This window comes from Ciona robusta, chromosome 1 (assembly GCF_009617815.1).
Source record: "Ciona robusta chromosome 1, ASM961781v2".
NCBI lineage: Eukaryota > Metazoa > Chordata > Ascidiacea > Phlebobranchia > Cionidae > Ciona > Ciona robusta.
In genome coordinates, this window is record NC_143235.1 from 10737199 (window position 1) to 10756821 (window position 19623).

General features: G+C 33.7%; 2 protein-coding genes and 3 long non-coding RNA genes across 7 annotated transcripts; 3 read left to right on the top strand and 2 right to left on the bottom strand.

Moving 5' to 3' along the window:
• Positions 1-293: 293 nt before the first annotated feature.
• Positions 294-8858, bottom strand: LOC149743067 (microcephalin-like). Of its 3 annotated transcripts, none has more exons than XM_089879696.1 (21): positions 8571-8858; positions 7995-8193; positions 7455-7579; positions 7323-7395; positions 6734-6878; positions 6481-6539; positions 6152-6335; positions 5619-5732; positions 5197-5298; positions 4834-4903; positions 4179-4441; positions 3847-3932; positions 3489-3609; positions 2808-3074; positions 2621-2695; positions 2134-2238; positions 1673-1808; positions 1367-1532; positions 1082-1273; positions 895-1024; positions 294-534 (listed from the first exon to the last, which is right to left on the bottom strand). In XM_089879696.1, the coding sequence occupies exons 1-21, from the start codon at positions 8723-8725 to the stop codon at positions 482-484; spliced, it is 2820 nt and encodes a 939-aa protein (XP_089735822.1). In that variant the 5' UTR covers positions 8726-8858; the 3' UTR covers positions 294-481. The 3 variants fall into 3 exon arrangements, with proteins under 3 accessions (XP_089735822.1, XP_089735829.1, XP_089735815.1); XM_089879703.1 differs by having other exon boundaries at positions 1673-1799; positions 3489-3612; XM_089879689.1 differs by having other exon boundaries at positions 3489-3612.
• Positions 8859-10459: 1601 nt separating this feature from the next.
• Positions 10460-11004, top strand: LOC149743068 (uncharacterized). Its single transcript, XR_016385273.1, has 2 exons — positions 10460-10601; positions 10895-11004. It is a non-coding gene; the product is annotated as an uncharacterized LOC149743068 (long non-coding RNA).
• A 1747-nt stretch (positions 11005-12751) lies between these two features.
• Positions 12752-13324, top strand: LOC149743069 (uncharacterized). Its single transcript, XR_016385272.1, has 2 exons — positions 12752-12964; positions 13218-13324. It is a non-coding gene; the product is annotated as an uncharacterized LOC149743069 (long non-coding RNA).
• Positions 13325-13534: 210 nt separating this feature from the next.
• On the top strand, positions 13535-19607 carry LOC149743070 (uncharacterized). The gene is made up of 2 exons (XR_016385282.1): positions 13535-13698; positions 18836-19607. It is a non-coding gene; the product is annotated as an uncharacterized LOC149743070 (long non-coding RNA).
• On the bottom strand, positions 14627-18837 carry LOC149743071 (uncharacterized). Its single transcript, XM_089880763.1, has 2 exons — positions 15891-18837; positions 14627-15859 (listed from the first exon to the last, which is right to left on the bottom strand). Exons 1-2 carry the CDS (start codon positions 17943-17945, stop codon positions 15356-15358), a joined length of 2559 nt encoding a protein of 852 aa, XP_089736889.1. The 5' UTR covers positions 17946-18837; the 3' UTR covers positions 14627-15355.
• Positions 19608-19623: the final 16 nt, after the last annotated feature.

The window sequence follows — 19623 nt, forward strand, 5'->3', positions numbered from 1 at the left end:
CCGTATTGTAACCAAAGGATACAAAGTTCTATGCTTATGCTTTTACAACGGTGGGTGATCGTGTACTTTGGCAAGACAATTAACATTCATTGATGGTTTATCCAAATTGTCAGCGGTACAAAAAACCCACAAAGTTAAGCAGGCAGGTGTATGAAATAAGCTACTTGTGTTATAACCTTATTGTTGCCCACAACAAGCGTATTTAAGTGTCATTCCTTCAATACATCAATTGTTTGAAAGCAACTTTTAAAATACCATTTACCTTGATGTGTTATATTGAAAACAAAAAGGAACCTGATAAGTTCAACATTTATAGAACTCTGTAAAATCAAACACATGAAACAATACAGAATCAAAAGAGTTCAGAAACTAATTGTTTTCAACAGATCTTTACCCTAGTTCATTAAACTCAACTAAAACAACAAACAATAAAACAAACACATAGTCCTTGCAAGACAACCAATCAGTGCAAAGAATTCTGTCATGTGATGAGGTAGGATTGAGTTGGTTTAAGGCAGTTTTCAGAAATTGAATCTGTGAAAATAAAATGTTCTGTTTTTTATTTACAGACTAAACAAAATGACTGGAATAAATTTCATTTTAAAAATAAATTAAAAATAAGAATTTCTGTCCAAAACAGTAAGAGTAAGCAATTTAGTCTAAAAGTGACTCAGTGATTGGTGGTTTGCTACCGATAGGCATATGTGTCTATAAGCAAGACACATTGCAGAAACAACTCTAACACAGTGGTCACTTATACATTGTTGCACCGTGAGTGTTGGAGCAACAAGCTAATCCTGGCCTAATTCCCATCTTCCATGGCGTGCCTCATTGCAGACCTCACCCACTAAAACAGAAAGTAATTTCTCCATAAATACGACCAGAAATCCTTACCAAGCACCCAGCTTTCTGAAACAGCGGGCAGAGTGGGTAATAGTGGAGACTTCCCGACACGCACTGATGCACGCCGTGGACTGTTGATCACATGACCCCCACACAATGTTACGAGTTCCCGAAGCTCATCCTATAAAACAGGATTCGTAAAACATCGTTGACAACTTTAGTTCCTTCAAACACTTACTGGTGGAGGGGTGGTGGTAGGAGCGACATATACAAGACCTTTTAACTCTTTAAATACGGACAATGTCCAAGAAGCTGCAGTTTTTATGCTTTTATTGCGTAACAATCTAGCTTGTCTGCACACAGGGAAGAAGTCGATAGCTTCATAGTTTTCTTCATCAAGCCAAGCCCCTGCTTCTAATGAATCAACAACCTGAGAACAGATATTTATAAAAGTGTTGCCGTAGAACAAAAAGGAATAAAAATGTAGAAGATATCTGAAATGGTCATCACTGTTCCTACGCACCCATTCCTTAGTTAGCAGCCACAAACCACGAGAAATTGCTCGTAGAACGTTCATTGTTCGTCGCGCTGCACCGCACACAACATGACTAGCCCGTTCGTCTTTCACACTTGAGTGAACAGAGAATTGGCCAAGTTTCTTGATGTTATTTTGCATGCTCTGCCTCTCACTTAAAAAAAACAGAAAAAAATAGTCTCTCCAGAAGACATGAAAGTAATAGCAACACTAATCAACACATCATATATAAAATGTTCAATTTTTCTTTCATAAGGTATTCTACCAATGTAGGTAATTGTAAAGCGACCATACTCAGTATGTAGACTTGTAAGGACAAGAACCATTCTTCTTTTCTTTGGTTTTCGTACAATTGACTTCTGAGTTGGATCACGAATGATTTGAACAAATTCATCCGTGCTTCTACGGGACTTGGTCAATTCTAAAAGGTCTGGATCAAAACTTTGGTTGTAATTCAAAACTGTTATATAAGTATTCGTAATATAGCGATTAGGGATTGCATCTAGTGTTGCAAAGTGCTGTACTGTTAGGTATGCAGATTAACATCATAAATTTAATTCCGCACTTTAGTTTACCAACAGCTAACTTAGCCCTTCATGGATTAAAAATAATGGACAGTACGTAAACAAAGTTAAAAAGTAATATTCGTTATATTGATTTCAATAACTTTATTACTAAAATGTGAGAATTTAAAAAAACATGTCAGTTGTTATAACATGCCATGAGCTGAATATGTAAAAAAAATGAACCAAAACCTGAAATAAATTTTTCTTTCTTTTTTCCACGCCGGGTATTTGAGCTGTTAATAGTGGTGGAAGGAACGATTCTAATCATTGCTTCATTGGATGAAGATGATGAAGCTGTAATGTAAATATAATTAGAGAATTATAATATAAGAGAATCCGAACTTGATTACAAATTTCATTTATAATCAATTGATAATGATGCATGCCTATTATCCATTTATATAGGTGAAAATTAACGTCATACAACTCTAACAATTTTTTTAAATCTAACTCTGATCTGGTGCTCATAGAGTTACACGATTCTTGTGTAATAAAATGCAGTCAGTATCAGGTACTCCGAAACACATTGGGACAAAATTAAGTTGTACTTGATTTTTGTCAGTAACATATTTCGTGGCATTGAATCCAGCCTTATGCAAGTTAGAATAAACTCTGCCCCAACCTTTTAAAATAAGAGTCAGGTAGAAGTAAATGTATATTCAAAATCCAAACTCACTAGATTCCCTTCTTCGTTTTTGTAATCGCTGATGAAGTTTAGGTTCATTTTCAACTTCCATGTCCGTTACATTATCTACAAATATGATAAAAATGTTCACCTTATATGACTTTATATCTTTAGTAATTGCATTTTAAGTAAAAAAAAGATTTTGAACACATTTAAAAATCTTTATTAAAGAAATCACCAGATTCTATTGTAGCTGGTGGCTCACTTCTCCTCTCCATTCCACTGTTTTCCTTTTGTTTGTTTGTTTCAACCTCATAAGAGCTACTCAAGGAGTTTCTACGTTTCGAACGAGAATCTGAAGTTGTTTCATCACTAGATGGGGATGAAGAGGCACTTTGTGTCGGAGTGGAGAAGAAGCGAACTCGTGTGGCGGGAAGCATCATACTGGGTTGGCCAAGTGGTGGCAGCAGAGAGGTATCGGCAGAATTTGATGATGTGCTTTGTGCTGAAGAAGTTACATTACAATTAACATAATTGGTGTTGTGGTTATGCTTAAAAAATGTTTAGGCTTTCAATAGCCACCTGGGTCTGTCAAATCTGGTAACCGATGTATTTAATTAAAAATGAGGGTTGCGAATCATATGGTTCTACATACTTGGATCCAGAAGTTAATGATTAATTCCTAGTTTGATGCGATATTTTGACCCTTTATTAACATAGTGGGTACAAAATGCACAAAAGAGTTTAAGCGTGTTGATATAGATTTATTTAGCTTTTACCCTACTATTTATCCTTGTGAAAAATTTTTATAAAATACTTAACAGTTTTTAAAACAACAAAATAAAAAGTCCAATAAACAACGGTATGAGAGAGACATTAGGATAAGAAACAATTGCTAACCAACCCCAGTTAAACATACCATCAATTTCTTTCACAGTAGCACAACTTTTAATTCTGGTCACTCGGAAAGTTTTTGATATTGCAACCGATGCACTCACACTCGATCTGCGACTTGATCTGCGACGAACCGTTGGCTTCGACTTCTGGGAAAAACAACAGGTTTTATACAGTGGCTGTTGTTTTGAATTATTCTTCTTATATTTGAATTATCCTGCTGGCTTTGGTAACATGTCATCCAAAATGGACGTCATTTTTATGCAAAGTTGATTTTTTTATGTCAGTAAGGTAAGGTTCTATGGCAAGCCACATTATTGGGATTTGGAATTAAGGCTAGAGGTGGCCCATTACTCCAATGTAGAAAATAAGAAAGTATTTACCTTTATTGTTTGTGGACTAACAAGTAATGAAGTTGGTTGGATGACTTCCTCCTCACAAAGTATTCGACGATGTTTCTTGCGAGGTTCTGTATGCAGGATAACATTGACATCATTTTAAATACTATGTGTATATTGATAGACCACAAATATCTGGGTATTACAAACAACGTAAAGCAAATATGGCATAACCAAACAATTGATTTTTCTTTTTAAATAGTCTATTTTAAAATTTTATAAAAAGTAATAGATATATATATTTATTGTGCAGTTTGACAGTTTTTTTTTTAACTTACAAACAAAAAATGTTTAATTAATTTTTGGTATAAACTCACTGGAATGTATACTGGTCCTTGAAATATTTGTTTCTTGCGAACTGAAAATCACATTTTGTGATTCAGGTTCCATTGGAAGCAGTAAGTGTTGTGGGGGTTCAGCATCAAGAAACTGATCCGTGTTTGAATCTTCTACCATCAAACGTATTGAACTTGTATGACTTGATTGGTTGGAGTTGGAATTGAGAGAGTTGTTTGTGGTTGTGCTGCTTACTTGGAGATTTAATGTTGTGTTCGTACTGGAAACGTCATGTGATGTATTTCTAATAAAGAAGAGATAATTGTTTCAGATTGTAATGTGTTTTTTTTTAATTCAAGATTAAACAAAATGTTCAAATAATTTTTTTTAAGTTGATTATATTTGCATTGAATGTTTAGTTAAAATGTTTCTTGGTCATTAGTTAACAACAGTTGGTAATATTGTCAGATGCACTGTTAAAGTGGTTTGTGATAATGAACCTAAATAAACCATTTTTTTTTCTCCAGAGCATTGAATAAAGTAACAAGCAAGCATTTTTGAGTTACAGTAACCCAACAATTAGGTTTTGGGACTAATTATTACAAAACAGAGCCAAATCAGTGCATTGCATTATAAGAAGAAACATGCCACAAACTGACTAATTTAAAGTAGATTAATAATACCTATACAAGTTACCTAAATGAACTTGATTTTTCCTTTTCCAACATTACATTATCTGTATTTGTAGATTTGTTTTCATTGATATCTGTAAATTGGAAGTTTATAGAGACTTTTGTGAAAATAAATTTTGATTATTTGAGATTTGGAACATGACTTTGTTTCGCTAGATCGCAGAAAAAGTGGCACCTGGATGACTGTACTGGCCCCTTTAATTAGTGCATGTCTGCTATGTCCGCTAGCGACATATAAAGCTGTTTTAACGGACATAGCAGACATGCACTAATTAAAGGGGCCAGTACAATCATCATGTTTATATCAGAAAATCGATTTTAAGTACTTTATTATGCCTGGTATGAACAGAACATTTGTATCACTTACCAAATATGGGGCAGATCCCTGATATCTTGTCAATACATGTCAATTCCATGTCGCTGGATTTTTGTGACGAAAGGATTGTGTTTGCAGCAATATCACTACAGTCTGTTGGCAAGAATAAATTGAATTTTAAACTTTCTTAACTTAAACTATCTGCCGATTTTGGGAATTTAAAGTCCAATATATAAAACTAGGCATAAACCCCATGACCCATATATATCATAAATTTTTCTAAAAAGTGTGACCATGCATCAAATGTTCCCTCTAGTACCAGGTTGCTATTAAGAAAACAAACGAAAAACACTGGTTAGTTCTACATTTATATGTACATGTTTGGGTCCAATGTTTACTAATTAATGCAGTGTATAAACTTCAGAGTTAGCCTGCCTACCCTGCCACCCCAGGTTTGGCGCCTATGTTCAAACCTGTACTGTCTGAGATATGAAGACGGAAATTTGGTGACGTTGTGTTGTTTGTATGCGACACTGAGCTTGTATCTGAGTATAAAGATCTTCGTGATGTGTGGAGCGCTGGGGTGTCTAAACAAAAACAATATAATATTTATATCAGTGATTCATTGATTAAAATATAACTATTTGTATCTTAAACTGTGAAAAAGTCTGATATGAGCTGTGGGATTTACAGATACTGTAATAAAATGAATATTAAAAAGGTTGTTGTAAAGTTACTTTTATAACTTTAGAACTCATTTTGTTTAATCTTTTTGGTGAAAATCTGAAGGCTAGAAGTTCAGAACAAATTTGCATGCTGTATGCATGATATACATTTTTGTGATAATATACTTCTTTAAGTTCAACTATGTATATAATATATATATATTGTATGTCAAACAGGTTTTAATTGTATTTTTTTTCCTTTTTTATCGAAAGTTGCTAAGCATAATATTCTAGTTCAAAAATTTGTATATATACAGTACTTATTTCCAACTTTATCTTACCATCATCACCATCTTCATCATTGAAGTTAAGTTTTGTGATGGAAGGAGGAGGAGAGGAGATGGAGGAGCAAGGAGAGGAGGGAGGGGAGAAGATCGGTTTGCCTTCTTTCATTCGCTGTAATTTTCGCTGAATACTCTCGTTTGGTGTCTCCGCAACTAAACATGGGTGAATGAATCTGTATGGCTGCAATATAAAGAATGTTTTTATTAAAAAAAATGTAGAGCTGTATTTTAAAACCAAACAGACTTTCACGACTCATGGATCTATTATCATATGTATTCAACATAAAAAAGAGAATTTATTAACAAATGGGTAATTTAAGAATGACCTCTGGTGGGTGGAAGGGCGTGTCACATGCAAGGGTATCTTTCTTCTTCTTAAATTTTCCTAAAAACAACAAAATTACTAATAAAAGAAAAGTTTACACATTACAGCTAAATTCTGTGTACAGCCAATTTATAGCTGACAATCTGGACAATGTATTATTCATCACTGCCCACTGGATTAAAGTAAAGGACACACTCACAGTCACAGCAATAACCTTTTAACTAAATGCATTTCTGATGCAAACATATGATTACCATTACTATTAGTAAGCGAAGCTAATGGAGATAAGAAGTTTACAAATCTTGCTTCTTTTTCTTCCTTTCTTAATATCCTCTTCCTTCTCTCCTCACTCCTTATCCTTTCTTCCTCTGGAGAAAGAGGTTGCAGCTCTTTAAACCTCTGAGGAAAAGATGAAGGGGATGATAACTTCACATTCATATAAGCAAAATGTTTAATTTTACTTTTAAAGGTTTATTAACAGTTTACCAATTATCCAATCTCCTATAGAAAGCAGTTATACTTCTGAAACATATTTAGGTTGTATATTACTGTTTGTTGCCGCGTTTAATAGGCAAACTACATTCATTTTACACGTAGCTAAAAGAAAGGTAGTGCAAAGTTTGTGTTGCAAATTTCCGCCAAAAAAATACTAATGCGCACGTATATAATAACGTATATGATGTCATAGTCCATGCACAGGTGCCGCATACCCTAGATATTTAGGGAATCGGCGGGCCTGGTGTACCATGCATGTCCTAGACACAAACATGTTAATTTAATGTGACAATTTAAGGAAAAGCAATAACTAAAATACTTATACATTGTATTTGTAACAACATTTACCTTGGGTGGTTTATAATTTGATTCGTCAAAAATAAATTCATTTTCATTAGCACGCATCTGTGTGACACGACATCTGTTAATAAGAACAATTGAATATGAAGCTGGTGTTTGGAGCAAACAGACATAACTTACCTTTCAACCCACAAACATGATACCACTTGTATTCCACGCCTCTTTGCTTTCTGCAAATACAACTTGTGGCCATCTTTAAACACCACGTGAGTTATGGCTTCATTTTTGGTAAAACGACGCGCAATCTGAACAAAAATACAAAACTGTACATTATTCATATTATAAAAAAAAACATGAGAATCATGATAAATTCTGGGAATCTAGCCTTGATATGTTGCTCATAGATTTCGATGGTTCTTGTGTTATAAAAAAAAACAGTCAAGAATATGTGCATTGAAATACGTAACAGACAAAATCAAATTCAACATACTAATTAATGTAATAGATATATATTTCATCTAAATAGCTTCAAATAATTAAAAACATGGGAGTTTAATTTTGGTAATCATATAGCAGTTAATACAGCTATTACAGTACTTTATGCTGTGCTCTGATAATCATATAGTTTAGACAAACAATAAGCAAACAGGGTCAAGTAAAATGCACAAGAATATTGGATAATGACTTCACTAACTGTCACTGAACAAGATTTAAACGAACCGTGGCTCCCATTCTTTTAAGGATTCTTCCAAAAACTGAAGAACGATTATCATTTCCCTGCCGAGACCAAACATCAACAAAACAAACACAATCCTTTAAAATATCCGATTCCGGTATCTTTTGTATAAACGGAGAATCTAACTTTGCTTGGTTAAAAGGGCTCATCTCAGCACCACTGGATGGGGTAGTTGGGACCGAGCTGCAGGCAAATTATTAATTAGAAAATGTTGAAACAACTGATCAACATACAATAAATAATAAAAGGAACACATAAGTGTAGAAGGACTAAAGAATAAAGGATGGTATATATATATATATATTTAAAAAATGTATATATATAATTATTTTTTTGTTTTTTATATAACTTTGAGACGCAAGGAATCTGGGTTTGAAAATCATTACAATGCACACCTACACCTAATGTTTTATAGCAGTGGATACGCATTTAAACACCATAGCAACTTTATGGTTCTGTTGCTAAATAGTACATAAATAAAAAGTAAAACGCGTTTCTAAAATCTGACACGAAAAAAAGCTTTTTTCATTACTTTAAGAAGTCTTAAAAAGTAATATTACTTCGCTTTTGGTGAAAGAAATGATGCATTGCTGATTTGGAAATTTCTAATATGTAAAGGTGATTTCGGATCATCCGTTTGCGCAGTAGTTGCGAGTCCAGATTGACGATCAAAGTTCGCTCTGTCCACTATTTTCTTGAATAATTGCTTTTCCATGATTCGGTGCGACCAGTCTGTCCCAACTACATACGCCTGACAATTGATTCAAAACATTTAAGAAACCTGGTTTCTGACTTTTTACAAAAAAAACATTTATTTTTTTAATTTGCTACTTTTTGGCAAGACCATAGACAACATATAAAACACTCTATCAATAGATATCATCCAAAAGATTTTTTTTTTAATTTTTTTATAAAAAAAAGGTATTTTTATTTCTGCGATATCATCATAATTATGATTTCGTTCTATCATATCAAGATCCCGACCCTGGTGCATGGAAACCCGAATTTGATTTGTACAGGGGTTTCTGTACACTAGTGACGATCTGCAACATAGTCCGTATATAAATTTTTATATTTCAACCACAAACGTGGCTTCCACCAAGACAAAGAGAATAAAACTAATCTCCTTGATTAAAATTTTTAACCATAGATACCTAAGCATTGTGTAATATTCTATCTTGTATGCAAAACATAATTTAGCATGATGGAAGTTTGTTCGGTTTTGTCCTGTGGCTAACAAGTTTGTGTCTATTTTATACCAAATTATTTATTCTTTAATTGATAATTTTTATCCTTAACGAATAGCGCTGGACGTGAGTGAGGACCTAAAACAAAGCAGACATGGGATTTAAGGCAGATTTAGCCCATCACCCCGTTAGACACTTAAAACAAGGATTTGGTTTGATTCGCGAAATATAACGCGCGCTTACCGTTACTTAACTGACATGGAACTGCATTGAAAATTTACTAATCTATAAAATATACATATAGTGAGTCCCTTGCATGGCATGTTTCACTAGGATCCATGTAGAATAGACATATAAGCAATAAACAGTCACGTATAGGTTTTGTTTTCGGAAATCGAAGTCTAGACTATTATTCTCAGTTCGTGGTCAAAGCAACAGGTTCATGCTCTTGTTTCTGACAAAACACAATGCTTCTGAAAAGAGTTTTAATTGCTTCCCGTGTGCACTCGACAGTTATTCTTTCATTTCCTTATCTCTAAAACACGGCTAGTTCGTGTTGTTTAGACGATTAATATTGTAAGTTAAACTATGTAACTATATATCAAAGGACTGAGTTGCCTATATGATTGACGCTTTTTTTGGGCTACTGTTTAAATAAAGACGTATATTCGAAACAGATAATTGCAAATCAATAATTCTTAACCCCAACAAGCAAATTCCCGTCGTTAAAATAGTTTTTTTATATCAAAGATGTTTAAATCTTACATGGTAATCTGGCTTACAATCGAACGGCAATAGATTTTGGTTTTTTCGCAAATACGACTTGGATAGTAAGGTGGGGGAAGATGGGACACCTTTAATACATAATATCCAAATACCCTGATCTTGTTTTAAACAATTAACCACGGTCTGTGGAAGTCGTGAGGATACGGTTTTATAATTCATTGAATGTTCTTTGTTTAGTACCAAATGGAAAGAGAAAACTAAACGAAAAGGTGTCCCATCTTCTCCCACCCTACTATAGTTTCTGTTGTCTGTGGTAAACGTTTGCAAAGCAGAGTCCTTTTTCTACCAATCAAACGATTGTGATGGTTATAAGGAAAAAGAAAAAATGTTTTCTGCCTTTCTCCAAACTTAAGACTCAAATAGACTTGCAAAAGCTGCGATATTCAGTATATCCTAGGTGCTACGGTATGGTTTGGAATATCCTGATGTACACAAGCAAGATAAACACGTTTCAAATCGGTTTAATAACGTTTGCTTTTTTGTAGATGAATAAGTCATTGATTATTATCTTGTTTGTCATCGGACTTCTCGTCCTCACGGAAACAGCGAATGCGCTTTGGGAAGGTCGCCGACGACGTCGCCATAACGGGAAATGGGATGAAGCTCAGGCGGACTTCGGTGAGGTTCAATAATGGATTAATTGTCGTTTGCTTCTTTAAAAATATTTTTCTATAATCTGCAGTATAGCAAGAATAAATTAGCAGTTTTTCTTTTTAACATGTTAATATAGTAGGGTTGCTGGAAGATGGGACATACTTTCATTCTATTTTCTTATTAACAAACAACTTATTACAAACAGCTGTTAAATAGTATCTGTTATCAAGGATGTACTTTTTTGCAAACGTAGGCTATTCTTGCATGTAATTTTTTTTAAATTGAAGGCGAACTTAGTCTTTTATCTTTGTGAATAGACGTTTCAGTGGAAGATGTCATGCGGAATCTACAAGCTCAAGAAGAGAAAACAGATTGTTGTTAAAGAAGCAGTAGCGCGACAACAATAAATTAAAAGAACTACCGAAAACTTACTTGTTTATTTAGTTATGCTTTATAAAAAAACGGGACAATTAAGGGCGATATCCTATTATTGGAACCTTTTCGAAATATAAACATTTAACCCCTAACGTATGTTCTTGGAAATTTGACAGTCACCGACAGGACTTAGTAGGCCTACGTGTAAAAATTTAACAAATCTTGAAAAGATTTGATTAAGAGTAAAAATTATCGCTTTAAAATATAAAAATATTTTACGAGACAGCAAAGCTATATTTACTCGGCACTTCGATTCTATTCTTTGAGGGTGAGGTCCTTACCAAGAACCTGGGATTTGGGCCAGATTTGGCCCATTACTCCAACACCCGGCAAGCCCATTCAAGTCTTTCATGCGACCGGTGCCGCTCTATCTCGGACTTCAGTGACTACACATCAGTCCCCAACTCCATCCGCGACACACAATTCAACCAACTCCATAGGCTACACCTTAAATGAAAGTCGTTATTTATGGCAAATCCTATGCATTGTCCCTCATACGATTTTTTTACTCCGGTGTTTCAATTTGCGGTTTAAAACTCGTGTTTTAAAGGCCATTTTGATATAAATACACCAATTTTGAAAACATAATAGCATGAAAGATATTCTTCAGGTGTTGAGATGTATAGTATGGTGAATATTAATTGTTCGGTTTTACCCTATATGGCTAACTATTTTGTATCGATTTTATAACAAATCATTTGTTCTTCAATTGATACTTTTTATCTTTTAATAGTCAGCGATGAACGCGGGTGAGGTCCTGCAACAAGGCAGATATGGGGTTTAAGGCAAATTTAGCCCATTACCCCGTTGTTTAACTGACATGGAACCAAAATGAAAATTTTGCTATTTCATGAAATACACACCATAGTCCCTCGCACGGTACATACTTCCCTGATCAAAACAACATTCTCATGCTAGAAAACATCATGTTTCTGGAAACAGCTTTAATTGCTTCCCGCGTGCACTCTGCAGTTACTGATGTTTCTTCTATTCAAATATCCTTCTATCTCTAAAACACGACTAGTTTGCTACAATGCTGTTTAAACAAGATTTATTATTGTAAGTTGTATTATGCACAAATATATCAAAGAACTATAAGAAGCCTACTTATAATTTACGCATTTTTACGCGATACGATTTTATAATTCTTAATGTTTTTTTAATTACTACCGAATGAAACAAAAAAATAGAATGAAAAGGTGTCCCATCTTTCCCCATCCTACTATACGTCTTTTATTCCAAATATCCTGATCTTGTTTTAAACAACTATCAACAGTTTATGGAAGTCGAAAGAATGCAGTTTAATAAATACTTAAATGGTCTTCGTTAACTTCCAAATAGTCGGGGGAAATAGAATGAAAAGGTGTCTCATCTTCCCCTACCATACTATATATTCGAAACATGATTTAAATTCGATAATTCTTAACCCCTAACTATATAGCAAATTCCCGTTGTTAAATTAGTTTTTTTTTATATATATTAAAGATATTTAAATGTAAAATGGTAATCCGGTTTTCAATCGAACGGCAATAGACTTTTACTTTTTTGCAAATACGACTTGGTTATACTTTCTGTTGCCTGTGGTAAACGTTTGCAAAACAGAGTCACTTCCTACTAAACAAACGATGGTGGTGGTTATAAGGAAAAAGAAAAAACATATGTTTTTTGCCTTTCTTCCAACTTAAGACTCAAATAGACCTACAGAAGCTGCGATATTCAGTATATATATCCTAGGTCCTAGCGTATGGTGTGGAATATCATGGTGTACACAAGCAAGATAAGCACGCTTCAAAACGGTTTAATAACGTTTGTTTTTTTGTAGATGAATAAGTCATTGATTCTTATCTTGTTTGTCATCGGACTTCTCGTCCTTACGGAAACAGTGGATGCGCTTGGGAAAGGTCGCCGACGTCGCCAATTCTGGGTATGGGATGAAGCTCAGGCGGACTTCGGTGAGGTTCAATAATAGATTAATTGTCGTTTGCTTCTTTAAAAATATTTTTCTATAAACTGCAGTACCAAGAATAAATTAGCAGTTTTTCTTTTTAATGCTCATTCATTCATTAATTCATGTTTAAACTTATTAACAAACACCTGTTAAGTAGTATCTGTTATCAAAAATGCATTTTTTTGCAAACGTAGGCTATTCTTGCATGTATTTTTTTTAAATTGAAGGCGAACTTAGTCTTTTATCTTTGTGAACAGACGTTTCAGTGGAAGATGTCATGCGGAATATACAAGCTCAAGAAGAGAAAACAGATTGTTGTTAAAGAAGCAGTAGCGTGACAACAATAAATTAAAAGAACCGAAAACTTGCTTGTTTATTTAGTTATGCTTAATAAAAAAGACAAGGGCGATAACCTATTAATGTAACTTTTTTGAAATATAAACATTTAACCCTTAACGTATGTTCTTGGAAATTTGAAAGTCACCGGCAGGACTTTATACGTATGAAAATTTAACAAGTTCTAAAAAGATTTTGTAAAAAGTTTAAATTATGACTGTTTTTAATTATAGAAATTTATTTTACAAGAGAGCAGAGCTCTAGTTACTTGCCTCACGTACCGTTAAAAAACAATACTGAGGTCGTGTGTTGAATTATAAACTTACTGTAGTCATCAAGGAAGACAAAAATAACATTCAGTAAGACCAAGCAATGTATATGCATAGCCGACACAGGCGAAAGGTGACTATAATATACATGCAAAAAGGAAACTTTTTGTCAAAGTACAAACTATTATATTAATTGGTACATATATTATAGTAGGGTGGGGGAAAACGGGACTCGGAGAAAGACGTAAGTTTTTTGATCTCGTTTTAGGAGAACCCATTTAATGATAGACAAAAAAACAACAGCAGTATTATTCAACAGTATTCTCACGGTCGGACAGAGTATGCGACAAAGCGGTTGCTGTCGTATACAACATTTAACGACCTAAAAAACATTAATGGGATGCTTTTTTTAATTTAGTTTCAGTTTTGTAAAAAAAACGAGACATGTAAATGTGAAAAAATAGGCAAGCGTCAATATGTTTTAAATTTGGGATAAAATTAGAAAAAAAAAAACATTTTAAAAAATGTTAAAAAGCGCCGAATCAGTATGATATGTAGAAATTGAAACATAATAAAATCCATGTATTACAATTGTCACAATATTCCCAAAGAAAAAGCGCATTCATTATACCAAATCCGAAATTAAATTGGAATTTTCTTCAGTGGTTTAGAGAATAGAAACGGTCAAAGTTTAGTGAAACTTTTTTCAGGGGAAATCCTATGGAATGCCCACGGCCGATATTTTTTACTCCAGCGGTTGGTGATACCTTTAGATACCAATTAAGCATTTCTATCAGTACACAAATTATGATTTCGCATTGGTTTGGCCCCTAATATAAAAACATGTTTTCGTCCCACCTTACCCCACTTTATAGTTGATTAGGTTTTTGTTGCCAAAATTAAAAAAAAAATGTTTTGAATTCAACGTTTTATACCTTAGAAGTTATTCAAATGTGATATACTAATATATCAACAAAATAATGTATGAACATTATATTGGAAATTTACTGACAAGAGATAACCTATATTCTATAAGAAGTGGCTTGTGTAAAATGTAAAATAGCAATACCCAATTTATGGAAAAAGTATTAACTTTATTAATAGTTTTATCAATTTTCTGTTGTTATAAGTTTGTATACATTTGTAGGATACAAATTTATCAGTTGTTCCAACAATTCCTATTATTTTTTAAACAATACCAATTCTTCATACAATAATATTCAGTAGTTTGAACTTGATTTTAAAGCGTGCTACATTATTTTGTGTTATTTACGTGTTTTTCTAATAATAAATTTCATTATTATTTAAATTTAATAAAGATTTTGAGCTGTCCCACCTTGCTCGGTGTGTTTTCGAATTGGTAAAGTTACCCCTGGTGTACGAATCAACAAATAACTCTGCCCGTTTTCCCAAATTAAGCAGGAGGGTGTCTAAAGCTAATTCTTAGTCCAGGTTCTCTTGGAATTTTCATGTGCAAAAACCACACGGTTCTGTACTCTTGGTTACAGCATCATTTGTTTTTTTCTATTCATAACGAAATCTCATTTCATTTTCATATTTAAATCCTGTACTTCATATATAATGATGATGGCACAACAGTATAAATAGCGGTCAGGAAATAGTTTAGGGACAAAAAGGAATTGGGTGTCATCCCATCGTGATAAATTGTATAGAATGACATTACAATAAATTGGAGCATTAGCGAACTTGGTTATTGGCAAGGTGCATCCACCGCTCTATAGGAAAATTACATGTTATCAAACAGATTGTGGTTAAAAGTGTGTTTCGTTTCATTTTTCAGTACCAACTTTAGTTTTTTTCTTTTTCTTCGGTGGGGAACAACCTTCAAATTGTGTCATCACCTCATGGGAACTTTTAACATTTACCTCGGATTCTTCTATTTCTGCCTCATACTCTGTGTGAACAAAGTATTTTCTTCTTATTTCAACAACTTTTTGGTGTAACTCATACGATTCTTTAAATTGTTTGAGTCTAAACAGACAGACTGCTTTGTTCGTAAGAAATGTAGCTTTGTCTCTTATGTTTGTGATGTCAGAATCTGATTGTGTTGGTCGTATATCGACATACGGGTGATTAAGAGAGCATGCTTCTGATTCAATATTGAAGCGAATAGAATATATTACGCTGTTATGAACTGGCTGGTTATAATTTGTGGTCTCAATGCTTTCGATTGCTGTTACAACTCCAATTGCCACATTAAACTGCTTAAGTGCTGGCTCATAGGAACCAAGATGAAAATGACAAACCGCCACATTGTTGCAACACAGAGCAATCTCTTTGTCATAGTTCGTTGCAACACAGAGCAATCTCTTTGTCATAGTTTGGGTCTGAAGAACGGTTTTCCAGCATTTTAAATTGCTTTAATGCATATTCTAATGCAGATTCATATTGGCCGAGTTTAAAGTAACTCATTGCAACATTTCCAGTAATTAAGGCTAGGGCTGTGTGCCCATCTCGTACAAAGGTAGAATTTTTAATGCATTTACATAGCAGTGTGTATCCTTTTAAGTGGTATTTTAACCCTTCATCATACCGATGCTTCTGTAGTAATCCAAATGCATAATTATTCATTGCTCGAAATTTCATTGTCTGCAGAAGTGGATGGCCTGTTTGTTTCTCGAGCAATTGGATCACTTGCTTATTCACTTTAACACTTTGGCTGTATTTTCCCATTTGTAGTAAAGTGGTTGCATAAAATGACATTGTTTCAATCCAAACTGTACTTGTAACTTTATCATTCCTATGCTGTGGTTCCAATACAGTTTCAAAGAAGTGACACAATCTGTCAAACATCTTGAGATAAAAACATACAAGGATCTGCATACCTTGTTCATCCCAAGAATATTCAGTAAAGTCACTTTGGTTGATGTGAAATTTTTTTGCCACAAACTTCTGCAGAGTGTCAGCAATCACAAAATAATCAACTGTACTTTCTTTTCCAAGAATTTGAACAAGCCCAACATTCTCTCCACTACTGGTTTCGTGCACAAGATGTTTCATCATGTCTGACTGTCGCTTTTCTTGCATGTACACCATTGGTCTTAATCTACATGCAATTGCTACAGCATAAGAAAACTGATCTCTTTGCTTCAGAGTAATTATTCCCTTTTCGTACAATTGTTGCACAACCATAAAGCTGGAGGTTTCATCAACATCATGTTTCATTCCTAGTTCTGATATAAACAGGGTTGTAAGTCTGTAAAAACCACTTTTAAGATTATACTTTGGTGTGTCGTACCCTGCGCGTAAATTGACAAGAACATTGTATTTTTTAAAATCGTTTTTGAGATCCTGAATGTGGTTTGCAACTTTTGAAACACTTCGAAACTTTGCTTTTCGACTTGCAGCAGCTGCGCGGGCAAACTCTTTGTATACTTCCTCATCACCATGCACAAAACAAGTAGTAGTTAAAATATCAGCTAAATGATATCCATTTTTTAAATCTTGTTCTTCACTCAAGTAGTGCAACATTTGACTTACTGGCTTTATGAGTTCTGTTGTCCAATTTTTCTTTTTGGTGTGTTTTTGTCGACCCAGTGCAGTTTTGCAAGCATGTGGCATGAATCCATCAAATGAAATGCCACTTGGGGTAAATGCATCATAAAACCAGTTTTCTTTTTCATCTTCGAAGTTATTTAGGCATTGAATTGCCACACTGGGGATTATGGTTTCACCAAAATTGATCAAAATAACTTGAAATATCACAGCAAACCAGCGAAAATAATCAAGCATTATATGTAAATTGTTCCTTTCTTGAACCCCTTCTTCCAACACAATGACATTTTCGAAATCTGAAAATGGTGTGATTTCTTTTCTTGCCAACGATCCCATTCCAACTAAAGCAAAACGACAAGGAGCTGTTCCTAATATTTCAACACAACATTTAGAAATATCTTTCATAATTTTTGTATAATGGTCAGTTATCCATGTTTGCACTTTATACATTTCTCTTCTTTCTACATTTTGTCGTTCAACTTGTGATAAACAACTGCCTGGGCCTATCTTTTTAAAAACTTTTTTAATTTTATCTTTTGCCGACACTCTCATTAAGTCCACTTGTCTTTTAAACCGTTTTGCCTTTTGTACCAAATCAACGGATTGTTGTTTTACTGAAGCGGCTTTCAAAACACCTTTACAAAGTAGTTTTAAATCCTGTTCCACAATTTCTTTGTTATCTGGCAATCGCAGGAGAGCTGCATTCATCAGAGTAGTTGTCTGAATCAGGGATATTTTGTCTTCACTTTTCATGAGTACTTTGGCCAACTTGTGTAACAACTTAGCGGACTCTTTTGGTTTTTCTTCTACTCCGTTTTTATTGCAGATTGTTCGAATTTCATTTGCAATTTCTTTTACATTCATGGTCAAATTTGTTAAATTTATAAATATTTTGTTAAATTTATTTGGTTTATAAACACAACAAATTATTTCACACTCCTAAGGTTTTGTACTGTAATTTCAAGTCATATAAAAGTGATAATCTCTTACAATCTTTGTGGGTGAGGTCCCGCAGTGTGGCACGTCATGGGTCCTAGAATTTAGGTCAAGATTGGCCCATTACCCAGGGAGCTACCGCATGGACCTCACCAATTTTTGGAGTCTGCTGCTTGTAATAATAAATATAAAACACATTTTATAAATGGATTTATAGTTGTTATCTTCACCTAATAAGTTTAAAAGATCAAATTCTTTAAAACTATTGTTTTTCAATAAGTTTCATTGTTCAATAAATTTCAAGTCTAAATCAAGTTTAGTGTAAGAATAAACTTGTATACATTTGTGGTATATATATCTTTCATTATTAAATGTAACCTTTAATATGTTAAAACATGATTCTAGTCATTTTTGGAAGGTGCAAAATAATTGGTTTGCCTTGGCGTTTAGAATGATTAGCTCGTACCCTCAGCATAACCCCACACGTCAAACGACATATATAGTGTAAAACACCTGCAGGAAAACAGGAAGAGAAATTTGACACCAAATAGTGGCTGACTGGTAGATGATTTTAATAGTTACAGAAAATATGCAAACTGCAATGCTTAAACACATACATCAGTTTCACTATATGTAATCATTACGTAACACAGTTCTTTATTATTCAAACTTCATAGTAAGGTAAATTTGGTTTAACATTAAATTTGTGCTCAAAGTACAGTTAATTGCTACATCATAAAAGTAATTTATATCTTCCTACTACAGACAAACATTTTCATTGTTTTCAATATTTTATAAAACCTATCATACTTCTACAGAATTCATTCCACCCACACTAGTAGTTGAGTTACCTCATAGCTCCACTGTAGTGGGATGAACTGTGGTTGAACAAAGGTTCTGCTTCATGTATTGAAAAACTCGGCGCTGACTATGTGGAACCAACATGGAGAATGGGTCACCTAATAATAAATAAAGCTTACACCACATGACTTTGAAGAAAAATGATTTGTTGTTTTTACTCCAAACATGCTTGGACAAAGCACATTTGTAGTGTTTTGTTATGTGTACATGGCTTTTGTGTATCAGCTTTGTGTTTAGTTTAAATAATATTAGGTGACAATTAAGTCTTTTTGTGCTTTGGGTTTTTTTAATAACTGAAAACTTACGGGATTTGGTATTTCACCATTGATGAACAACAAAGTCCAGACACTTTTCTCTTCATTGTTTTTTTCCACTGCTGTTATCTGTATAAAATAAGATTTTTTGTTCTTAATTATCAGATCATAAAAGATCAAGATCATAAAAGCACTACTCAAAAGTTAACCAAATTAATAAGTTTGCAGTACAATATTAATTTTCTCAAGTTTATGCAAAGTGAACGTGTTTAAATTGACTAGTGCATGTCATTGACAAAATTGTATTAATAGCACTTTAAATATTGCTTAACTTATTCTTATCACATCAGTGCACCTATAGATTTGATTCCAACATTCAAGTGGCCATCTAGATGTACATTCAATATTAACTTCCTAGCACCAGTGTTTATTGTTGTTCCTTCTTTCAATGTAATAAAATATTAACTAATTATAATATTGTCACTTAAGGT